Here is a 12745-nt window from a genome sequence, read left to right as displayed (position 1 = left end):
GCGACATAGGGGAAGAATTAAAGGCAGATGGAGAGAGAAGAAATGAGAAATGGACAGAATTAAGATAAGACAGAGGAAAGCAGAAACTAAAGCCTAGAACCAACACAATTAGAATGGTAAAATGGCCAGATAAAGGTAAAAAAAATAATCTTACTTTCTATTTAGTGATTGGAATATGTCAGGTTTTGTACATCTGCCAGAACCATGTTGTACTGCATGCAGAATGTGGTTTCTTACAGTTTCAGTTCAAAGTTTTCTACATATTCCTATTTTCACTTTGTGACAACTTATTCTGTATCTGATGAGGGTTGATCTGAGTCCTTTGTGTGTGTGACTGAAGCCCAGTATTCTGTTACCATGGATTTTCTATGTAGTGATACATAGCATTCTGGCTTGTTCAGTTTTTCCAATAAGTGTGTTGATGTTCTAGGGCCCACTGAAATATTTATGGTGCTGCCATTTCCTAGAAAGGGTCCTTGTGTCAGATTTAAAAGTTAGTGCTGAACATTGTAGATTTGTTCTAGGTCCTCAGTGACTATTTTGTAGAGCTCTGTATTACGTCACAATCTGACTAGTGCTGAAAGAGTTTAAAATGCCGTTACTGATATTACAATAGAATCATATACATATGAACCTACCACACACTAGTTTTCAAGTTCATGTATTGAGTAATACTCTCCTATACCAAACAGAAGTACTGGGCTAAATTCAGTAAATGACGCCCACAAAATGATAACTAATTGCTATTCTATAAACAGTACTCCAAGTTGGGTGCCGTTTCTAGAATAGCGCTAAGCGCTGGGAACCACACCCAATTTTGGATGTGAGGATTTACACCAACTGAAACTTGGTTTAAATCTTTGTGCATAAAATTAGGCACGGATCTGCCATATTCTAATACTGTACGCAAACTGTAGGAATACACCAAAACCTGCCCATGTCCCTCCTGTGGCCATGCCCCCATTTTGAATTTACGCCCACATCTTTTATAGAATACAGACTATGAAGATGCATGCCTAAATGCAAATCATTGCCAATTAGCACCAATAATTGTTAGTGGCTAATTACTGGCGCTAATTGTCTGGTTATTCAATTAAATTGCAAGCACAATTTTGAGCACTATTTATAGAATGTAGGGGATTACGTTTTAGGGCCTAAATACTAAGCTGTGCTAAGGTTTTGTACTTAACCTGCATTAACTACCAAAGTTAAGGTACGTTGGGGTAATCCAAGAAGTGGATGCTAATATTTATGCACCAATAACTTGCAAAATAATTGTATACATGCACATACTGTATGTGCGCAGACATGCGCAAATCTGCCTAAGCACAATTCTAAAATACGTGTATATCTTACAAAGCACACATTTTACAGGTAATGGTACAGATAAGCAGAGTATGGGTGGGATTCTAACTTACATGTGTATGTCTAGCATTTAGGCGCAAACACATACCAGTTCTATGTCTTCCCTCCTAACAGCATACGTACACATATATCCAGTTATGCTATTCTATAAACAAAAAAAAAAGTAGGCACCTACTTTCTTTATAGCATAGGTATCCTATTAAACCTATGACCCTTTAAATGCAAAGAAAAGAACAAAGCGAAGGTGACAAGATGGATGACGCCAAACAAACTTCTACTGGACTCAGAAAAAAGTTCACAGAAAGAGTTTATTCTTAAAAAACTGGACTCGACACGAGTCGTGTTTCGGCCGTTCAGGCCTGCCTCAGGAGTCCCTGTATGGCAAAGTGCTATTGGTTCTCATAAAGAGAGTCTTGTGCAAACACTGGATTTCCCTAACAATACCTTAGGAAAATTGAGAAAAACTCCTGGGCTTCTTGATGAGTGTGAGTGTCACTGTTCTCGAAGCTTCGAGAACAGTGACGCTCACACTCTCATCAAGACATTACTTAGGCCAGGTCATAAAACAAATAAAGATAAGATTGTCTGCACATTACTTTTGGGCTATTTGTGTGTGTATATTACATTGGTTTTTACTAATAAATTACGCTTTGTTTTGTCAATGATCTGCTCCGTTATTTTCCATCTTGGAGTTTGCAGACTGTCTGCCTTTGTGCTTTCTTGGACCCTCCCTTTTGGGCATTGTGGAGCCTGTTTTTACAGGCAACATGTCATTCTCACCCTGGAAGGATGTTTTAAGCTTCAATGACGATTGTCTTCAGAATATGCTACCACCAGACCCCTTTTTCAAGGAACCTGATGTTCTGGAGGACTATCTTAAACATTGGGAAGAAACAGTGAAGCTGAGTAAAAGATGGAAGCGGACAGAACTCCATGGGTCATCATTGCTAGAATACTGTAGATATAAACGTATCCTGAGAGGATTACGTATAAATAAAGGGTCTACCATGTTCAATGACGATCAGACATTCATGTTACAATGGGAAGCCATCTTAAACAAGTGGTCTCTAGACCTTATGATTTTGTTCTTTAGAACATGCAAGGGAAAAGAACAAAAAGTTAAAGAGGAGTTAGACAAAGAATTAACATTTCTAAAAGAAAATTACACTTGTTTTGATCTCCTCTATGAAGATTTTAAGATCAGTTTGAGCGTGCCCTAAGATTAATTAAGTTTGAAAAATTCCAAAGAGATGACCAAGACTATAAAAATCACAATCAGGCATATTTTCAAAGCACTTAGCCTTCCAAAGTTCCATAGGTTTCTATAGAACTTTGGAAGGCTAAGTGCTTTGAAAATATGCCTCAATGTGTACCCATGGCATAGACAAAAGAATCAGAGGAATAGAAGTATACACAGATACTCAAACAGACGGATAGATAACTCTCGTAAGATAATAAATCATAATACATTATACAATAAAGCAATAAGAAATAATATTCCTACAAGTCCTCAAACCATTAGAGAGAGAAAACACCTTAGACATGACCAAGATGATGTATTCGACCTATCAGATTCACTATATACTACACCTCCAAGAATTAATATAGATAAACAGATGCAACATCTAGGTCAATTCTGGAAAAAGAAATCTACAACAGGTACTTCTACCTCTGAATATCCTAGAGGATATACATCATTCCAAGGTAGAGGTCGTGGTAGAGGCAGAGGTGGTCTCTTTCAGAATAGACACGGACAGGAAAACACAACCAGGTATTAAGTACGGTATATAATATTTCAAGTAGAGTATTAACTGACACTGAGAAGAATGTTCTAAGTAGAGGTTTGTCATTCATACCTACACCAAGATATAATGTATTCAAAACTAGAGTGGAATTTTCAGATTTATACGGAAATTAAAAATCATGGAGTTAGTTTCAAAAAAACCATCAGACTGTAGTGATCACTCAATTGTCAAGAACAATAGCAGATGGCTTCCACCCGGTAATACTCATCATTTGATTGAGACCTATGAAACAGTTGTACTCAATGATATAGCAGCATTAGAGAAACAAGGTAAGAAAAGAGTTTTTTATAATCTAACAAAAGAAGAAAGTGCTGCTGTCAAGGAATTACAAAGAGATCATAGCATTGTTATTAAACCGGCAGATAAGGGTGGAGCTATAGTTGTAATGAATAGGGAAGATTATGTTTATGAAGTTCATAGACAATTGAATGATACTACCTTTTACAAAGTTTTAACGAAAAATCCCACAGAGAGCATTCAGAATGAAATTTCCACACTAGTTAAATTAGGTAAGGATGCGCAATACCTAACAGAGAAGGAAGCTGACTTTCTATTTGTAAAAGAACCCGTTATACCGACTATATACATTCTACCTAAGATACATAAATCCCTGTCCAGACCCCCAGTCAGACCTATAGTATCAGCTTGTGGCTCGCTACTAGAACCACTATCCATTTTCATAGATAAATTTCTACGTCCTCTAGTTTATAAGATTCCATCATATACACGTGATTCAGCGGATATGATCAATACACTTGAAACAATTATTCCAAGTAAAGACATGATTTTGGTTACCCTCGATGTAGAGAGTCTATACACCAATGTCCCACAGTAAGAATCCATTGAAATTATTAAAGAAGAGTTACTCAAACAAAATATACAATCTAGGACCCCAGTACAATTTATCATCGAATTGGCTACGATAGCACTCACTAAGAATTATTTTTCGTTTGATGGTAGGTTTTACCAACAGATTAAGGGAACAGCTATGGGTGCCACATTCGCACCATCTATTGCGAACCTATATGTAGCAAGTTTTGAAAAGAAATTTATGTCAGGGAATAGATATATGGACAATATATTTCTTTGGAAAAGGTATATAGATGATGTCTTTATGATCTGGAAAGGAACAGAAAATGATTTAAAAGATTTTCATAATTGGATAAATACTTTGGACATCAATCTCAAATTTCACATGAATTTCAATAAAGAAATCATTCCTTTTCTTGACATTAACATATGTATCAAACAGAATAAATTCATCACAGACATTTACCGCAAACCCACAGATGTTAATAAATATTTGCATTATGAAAGTTGCCACAGCAAAAATCTTAAAACTAATCTACCTTACAGTCAATTCCTGCGGCTAAGACGGTTATGTTCAGATCCAAAAACATATACATTTAGATCTAAAGATATGTTTAGATGGTTTACAGAAAAGGGTTACCCACGAAAATGTATAAGAGAAGGTTTTCAGAAGGCCTCCAACATTGCAAGGGAGACATTACTTAGGCCAGGTCATAAAACAAATAAAGATAAGATTGTCTGCACATTACCTTTGGGCTATTTGTGTGTGTATATTCCATTGGTTTTTACTAATAAATTACGTTTTGTTTTGTCAACGATCTGCTCCGTTTATTTTCCACCTTATTGCTTTAATATACCTAGAAAAATGTTTACTATGTGATTTTGACTCCAACGCAATCTTTTTTTCAAAGTCCCTCTTTGCCTTTCTTTTAATACATTTCCGTATATTAAAAATGGAGAAAGAAAGACCAAACGACAGCCGGCATGGTTAAATAGTGAGGGGAAGGAAGCTATTAGAGCTAAAAGAAAATCCTTCAAAAAAATGGAAGGATCTGACTGAAAATAATAAGAAACAGCATAAGGAATGGCAAGTCAAATGCAAAGCGCTGATAAGAAAGGCAAAGTATGTACTTACTCCAAAGCTGATATCAAATCTGATCGTATTTTGATCAAGCAGCCCCAGCACCATTACCTCCTGCACAGATCATGCGCTCCACTAAGGATTGGTTTCCCCATTATTTTTTTTTGGATGCAGCATACTGTGCCATACTTTGTATTATTATTTGAATATTTTACTGCAGTAATTGTTTATTGCTTATGTTTGACTTATTCTTGCTGTATACTACCTTGAGTGAATTCCTTCAAAAAGGCAGTAAATAAATCCTAATAAATAAAATTTCCCTTTTAATGGGTATTAAAACCTGCACTAAAAGACGTAAACACAGCTTATTATAAGGCCCTTTTAGAAGTCATTGTTACTCATGTTCTTTGATAACCTTCTCTTTTACCTGAACCCACTGTAGCAGATATGATTTAACAGTGGGCACCCCCTACTGTGCATCCACGATCCAACAGTATACGTATATTGGCACTACATACATGTGTGCAGACAGATTTTATATGTAGGAGGAATTCACAACTACAGGGCAAGAGATGGAGAATTATCATTCCATTATAGAACAGACTGAGCCAATCACAGTAAAAGAGGTACAAGAGTGCACATGTAAGTCCCTCCATATACAGAGAGAGTGGCAATTTTAGAAAGCTGCACTTGGGAAAAAACAAACAGATAAATCCCTTCCCCTCCCCATATACATAGGAGTCATTTTCTAAAATTGCTGCTTCCTCTGCAAAGGGTCCTGAATCCAGCATGCATTTACCCCCCCCCCCCCTCCACCGTGACAACCCTTCTGATGTAGCAACTCCCGTCACGTGACAACTCCTCCAAGAGGATGCCTTGCTGGAGTTGGGGTGGGATCAGATGTCAGAGGAGATGATCAATGTGGGGTCTAGAAGTGAAGAAACACCCCCTTACTGCAGACATTTATATGCGCCTCGGGGCAGCTGTAAAAGCAAGTGTCTATGTTTTCCAATACAGATGTGGATTCTCTTTGTGAAATGGGCAATCCATGTATATTGTAGGCCCACCCAGGACACTCTCTCCTCACCCTACCCATGTTCTTTGATATATAAACACATAGGGCCCTGTTTACTATGCTGTGCTAGAGGTACATTAGCGTTTTTAGTGTGTGCTAAACATTAGCGTGCGCAAACTGTGTAGGTGCCCAAAATATTCCTATGGGTTTCTACATGGTTACTGTGCACTAATTTTTAGCACACGTTAAAAAAAAAAACTAGTGCACCTTAGTACACAGGGCCCACGTGTAAATGACCTATTGTGAAATGCCATTTACATGTGCAGGCCTCTCTACACATATAAATGCTGCCATTTACACATGGGGATGCTTCTAAAATAAGGGCCACAGTCATTTATGCCAATATATCACTATAGGATGTATGAACCACACACATCAATTATCAAAGGTAAATTGCAAGGCATGAATTTCAATGAATGAAAAATAATTTGAAAGTCTAAAAAATATTAACAGAGGGAGTATGTAATTGCATGGTATACAGCAAAATATGTAATTTAAAAAAAGAACAAAAATACTTACAGGAAGTCCTGAAATATCAGAGTACTTCTTGGCTGGTTTAAAGGAAGGTGGGGCATCAATATTGAAGTCTGGAAGTTTGTCAAATAGGAAAAACAAACAAATATGCAAAGATTAGTCAGAGCATTTCATCGTTTGGATGTTATTTTCACCCACAGCATATTTATTTTTCACTCTTTTTGAGTGTTCCAAAAAATGAATGTATTGCATTTCAACAGATAAGAGAATTTCATTTTCACAGTCTTGAATAATAATATTCTACAAGGAAAATAAAGTACAGTGAAATCTGTAATCAATTTCCACAAGTTTATGCAATCTAACCAGTTAATGTTCCCTCCATCCCTTTCTTTATCTGGATAATATCTGTCTGTAGAAAATCATTGTGGGTACAAATCTACTCCTCGTCCTCCTTATCATATCAATAGCACAAATCAGGGCTGACGTTTGCCTATAAATGGGCTTTGGGATCCCCTCCCAAGTTTCTGTCCCGGCTCCTGAATCTATTATATTTCTTTGAAGGGGTGAACAAACATGTGGATAAAGGTGAGGTATTATTAGGAAAGGAATAGAAAACAAAAATGAGGATGTTAAAATGCCTTTGTATCGCTCCATGGTGCGACCGCACCTCGAATATTGTGTTCAATTCTGGGCACCGCATCTCAAAAAAGATATAGTGGAATTAGAAAAGCTGTAGAGAAGGGCGATGAAAATGATAAACGGGAAGGGACAACTTCCCTATGAGGAAAGGCTAAAACGGCTAGGGATATTCAGCTTGGAGAAAAGGCAGCTGAGGGGAGATATGATAGAGGTCTATAAAATAAAGAGTGGAGTTGAACGGGTAGATGTGAAGTGTCTGTTTACGCTTTCCAAAAATACTAGGACTAGGGGGCATGCGATGAAGCTACAATGTAGTAAATTTTAAAACGAATCGGAGAAAATCTTTCTTCACTCAACGTGTAATTAAACTCTGGAATTTGTTGCCCGAGAATGTGGTAAAGGCGGTTAGCTTAGCGGAGTTTTAAAAAGGTTTGGACAGCTTCCTAAAGGAAAAGTCCATAGATCATTATTAAATGGACTAGGGGAAAATCCACTATTTCTGGGATAAGCAGTATAAAATGTTTTGTACTTTTTTGGGATCTTGCCGGGTATTTGTGACCTGAATTGGCCACTGTTGGAAACAGGATGCTGGGCTTGATGGACCTTTGGTCTTTCCCAGTATGGCAATACTTATGCACTTATGGATTTTCAAAAGGTGTTTGACAAAGTACCTCATGAAAGACTCCAGAGGAAATTGGAGAGTCATGGGCTAGGAGGTAGTGTCCTATTGTGGATTATAAACTGGTTAAAAGATAGAAAACAGAGAGTAGGGTTAAATGGTCAGTAATCTCAAAGGAGAAGAGTAGATAGTGGGGTTCCCCAGGAGTCTGTGCTGGGACTGCTGTTTTTTAAATGTATTTATAAATGATCTAGAGATGGGAGTAACTAGTGAGGTAATTAAATTGGCTGACGACGCAAAGTTATTCAAAGTTGTTAAATCGCAAGAGGATTGTGAAAAATTGCAAGAGGACCTTACCAGACTGGGAGACTGGGCATCTAAACGGCAGATGCCGTTTCATGTGAGCAAGTGCAAAGTGATGCATGTGGGAAAGAGGAACCCAAATTATAGCTAAGCAATGTAAAGTTCCACATTAGGAGTCACCGACCAGGAAAGGGATCTAGGTGTTGTCGTTGATGATATGTTGAAACCCCCAGCTCAGTGTGTAGCAGAGGCTAAAAAAGCAAATTAGGAAAGGAATGAAAAACAAAAATAAAGATGTTGTAATGCCTTTGTATTGCTCCATGGTGTGATTGCACTCAAATATTGCGTTCAATTCTGATCACTGCGTCTCAGAAAAAGATTGGTGGAATTAGAAAAGGTACAAAGAAGGGTGATGAAAATAATAAAGGGGATGGGACGACTTCCCTATGAGGAAAGGCTAAAGCAGCTAGGGCTCTTCAGCTTGGAGACTGAAGGGAGATATGATAGAAGTCTATAAAAATAATGAGTGGCGTGGAATGGGTAGACATGAATCGCTTGTTTACTCTTTTGAAAAATACTAGGACTAGGGGGTATACGATGAAGCTACAAAGTAGTAAATTTAAAACAAATTGGAAAAACATTTTCTTCACTCAGCATGCAATTAAATTATGGAATTCACTGCCAGAGAATATGGTAAACGTGGTTAGCTTAGTGGGGTTTAAAAAAAGGTTTGGACAGCTTTCTAAAGACCATAGACCACTATAAAAATGGACTTGGGGAAAATCCATGGCTTATTTCTAGAATAAGCAGCATAAAATGTATTGTACTGTTCTGGGACCTTGCCAGGTACTTGTAGCCTGGATTGGCCACTGTTGGAAACAGGATGCTGGGCTTAATGGACCTTCAGTCTGTCCCAGTATGGCAACACTTATGTATTTATATACTCCTATGGCTTGAGGCAGGCTTGGGGCCCCTGTGGAATGGGGGCCCAGGGCAACTGCCGTATTTGCCACCCCCTAATACTAGCCCTGGAGCAACTAGTAAGAGACAGTCCTTGCTCGGTAGGTATTTGGCCGTCTTATTATATCTACTACTTAACATTTCTAGGGTTCTAGTTATATAGTGAAAAATTTGTAGCTTTATTATATTGTATATTTGTAATTAATTGTCGAACTATGCATGCTACGCTTGTAATCAACCAATATTTTTTAGATCATGTGGAACAAAAATGTTTCAAATAAATAAAACGACAGAGCATAAAATCTATTCAAAACAAACAGAACAAATAAGAGACTGTGTTTCATTTATTATGGGAATTATTAAAACAAATATTAAACAAGCAAACAGGAGGTTAAGATTTAAAAGCAGCTCAAAAAAGGTGTGATGTGATATGGAACCCCAGCCAGTCAAGTGCAATTTCTACTAAAAACTAGTCACAGGATCTTAATCAGAAGGACTTTTCTTTCTAAGTTTCTGCCTATGGTTGTGCCAATGCGGACACCTAAGCATGGGGTAAATGAGATATGGGTTGTATATCCTGCTTAATCTCACCTAGGTGGTTCAAAGTGGGTTACAATAAGAAATGAAAAACAAAAATAATTAACAATAATACTTTTGAAATAAGTAAGTCTTCAAATTCTTACAAAAACTCAAGTATGTTGGCATTTTTCTCAATGAAATGGGGAGAGAAGACCAGATCTTAACAGCCGGATAAGTCTGTACATTTCTTGTATTTAACACCCACTAGTGAAGGAAAGTGAAGAAGGTGGGAGTCTCCTGATCTAGAAAAATGAGATAATGGTATGCAAATAGCTTAACCCAGATACTCTGGACTAAATATTTTATAGATCAGACAAGCCAACAAAAAAGAAAGTTGGCCTTTTAGCCTGAATTTGAATATGACCAGAGACAGAGCATAACAGGAATCCTATTTGATATGTACAGTGCAGCAAGATGGAAGGAACAGAGTCTGTAGTTGTCGATGGAAGAGAAGAGCCCAGGTAAGAGTGACTTACCCAATGAGTGGAGCTCCTAAGAAAGGGTGTAGGGACAGAAAAGTGAGGAGATAGACTGAGGAGCTGCACAATGAATGCACTTGTAGGTCAGTAAGAGAAGTTTGAACTGTATACAGAAACAGAGCTAATGAAGTGATGTGAGAAGAGGGGTTATGCGAGTGTAGTGACGTTGGTGGATAAGTCATGCAGCAGAAGAGTAGGATGAAGGGGAAAGAGATGGTTCAGCAAGCCAAAGAGAGGGAGAGTTTTCAATTGGAGGCAATTTGTGTGATATTTAGCTCTAACCAGCTGAATCTGCCTGCCCAAGTGCTGACACTTCAAACATATAAACGGCGGGGGGATAGAGAGGGAAACTGCGCAATGGGGAGGGAACCGCCGAGGTCGCCACCGCTCCCCCCCCCCGAGGTTGCCGCCACTGGTACCCCCCCGGAGTCGCCGCCACTGGTACCCCCCGGAGTCGCCGCCGACACCCCTCCACCCGGCCCGTCTCTTCGCTATTCAACTTACATCTCCGGAGCAGGCAGATCAGCTGAGCTGCTGTTGGCCTTCCTTCCCTGCCTGTGTCCCGCCGTCGCCGACGTTACCTCACACGAGGGCGGGACACAGGCAGAGAAGGAAGGCCGACGGGAGCTCAGCTGATCTGCCTGCTCCGGAGATGTAAGTTGAATAGTGAAGAGACGGGCCGGCGGCGGCGACTCGGGGGGGGGGGGGGGGGGGTACCAGCGGGGTACTGGCAACGGCGACCTCGGGGGGAGGGGGCAGCGGCGACCCAATAGCCCGTTTTAACGGGCTCAACAGCTAGTAACAGAGAAATTGGTTCTTACCTGCTAATATCCTTTTCTTGAGTCCTGCTAGAACAGTCAGGTCAATTGGGTCATGTGTACCTCAATCAGCAGATGGAGGCAGATAACATTGACTTTCAGGGACATCATCACTAGTTTAAGGATTGGCGCAGACCTGGAACTAATCAGTAAACTTTTCTCAAAGCTTATGGTAAAACCCCATTCTAAAAACACAATTAGTAATGAGAAAAGGTGGTGGATGCATGGAACATCCTCCTGATGGAGGTGGTGGAGAAGAGGACTGTACCTGAATTCAAGAAAGCGTGGGACAAGCATATGAAATCTCTTAAGGTGAGGAAGCAGACTGGATAGGTCATATGGCTTTTATCTGATGTCATTTTCTCTGTTTCTATATGGCCTTCCCCCTCCCAAGATCAATAAAGGGAAGGTCCATGGAGCATCTCAGAGTGTCTAGCTAGGCAATAGATCAGCACCATGAACCAGGGGCAACAACCCATTTCTCAGGGAGTTAGGCCCCATATCTTGCTGCTACACCAATCTAGACTGCAACCAATTGCTGTAGGTAGAGAATACTGACAAATTCCAGGACTACACCAATCTTACATTAGTGATATCACTGAAAGTGATTATGTTTATCTGTATGTTTATTATCAAACTTGATATTACACCTTTCACAACATATATAGCAAAGTGGTTTACAACCCAATTGTCTGGACTGATGTAGCAAAAAGATAAGAACAGCTGCTTTAAATCTAGCCACACAGTCACAGGATGTGCTTGGTGCCAAATGAACTGAAACTGCCAGAGTTCTCTCAAAAAGCAAAAAAGTCTTTTCGTGCCCCCATGTATGATAGTTGTTGCACTATAGGAGTTCTGTTAATGTTTTATGCTTTTGATGTAATTAGCTGTCTTTCCACCAAAAATGTTCAAGGCAAGAACAATGTTCAAAGATGAAAAACAGTCACCCTATCATGAATAAGCACAAAAGGCCTCATATTTATAGGACTTCTGTGGTCTGCACTGATGCATTCACATTGAGATTTAAAAGAAAATATTTGCCACAGCTATATAATTTTATGAGTAGAACGTTCGCTACAAGCTATCCCCCGGATTCTATATATGGTGACTAGAGTTCTGCGTGCTAATCGGCACGCGTAGCTGATTTGTGCATGGAATTTAATTATGTAACAAGCCAATCAGCGCTGATAATTGGATGTTAACAATTGGTACTAAGTGGCACTAATTAGAATTCAATGTGCGTAAATCAGACATGGATCTCAAAAGGGGGTGTGGCCATGTAAGGGGCATGGGCGAGTCATGGGCGTTCATAAAATTTACACGCACTGTTATAGAATACTAGTAAAAAAGGCCCGTTTCTGACACAAATGAAACGGGCGCTAGCAAGGTTTTCCTTGGAGTGTGTATGTTTGGGAGAGTGTATGTGAGAGTGACTGTTTGAGAGTCAGAGTGAAAGTGTGAGTGTGTGTGAGAGAGAGTGAGTCTGGGTGTGAGTGTGTTTGTGAGAGAGTGTGTGTGAGAATGAGAGTGTGTGCAAGTGTGTATGTGAGACACAGTGTGAGAGAGAGTGTGTGTGTGTGGGCAAGAGAGAGAGTGTGTGTGAGACACAGATTCTCTGTGAGAGTGAGTGTATGAGACCAAGCGAGTGTGTGAGTGACTGTGTGGCACATAGAGAGTGAATGTGATACTGTGTGAGACAGAGTGTGTGAGAGTGAGAGTCAGAAAGACATTGTATATG

The 12745-nt window shown here is 39.4% G+C and overlaps 1 protein-coding gene across 1 annotated transcript in view; it reads right to left on the bottom strand.

The window, feature by feature from the left end:
* The window catches only part of INO80C (INO80 complex subunit C), a 54955-nt gene that overhangs the window by 3820 nt on the left and 38390 nt on the right, over positions 1–12745 (bottom strand). Inside the window, exon 4 of the mRNA XM_030190014.1 lies at positions 6656–6723. Coding sequence (XP_030045874.1) covers positions 6656–6723 — 68 coding nt within the window. The remainder of the gene's footprint in view (positions 1–6655; positions 6724–12745) is intronic.

This window comes from Microcaecilia unicolor, chromosome 1, assembly GCF_901765095.1.
Source record: "Microcaecilia unicolor chromosome 1, aMicUni1.1, whole genome shotgun sequence".
Classification (NCBI taxonomy): Eukaryota; Metazoa; Chordata; class Amphibia; order Gymnophiona; family Siphonopidae; genus Microcaecilia; species Microcaecilia unicolor.
This window is presented reverse-complemented; position numbering and strand designations above follow the sequence as displayed.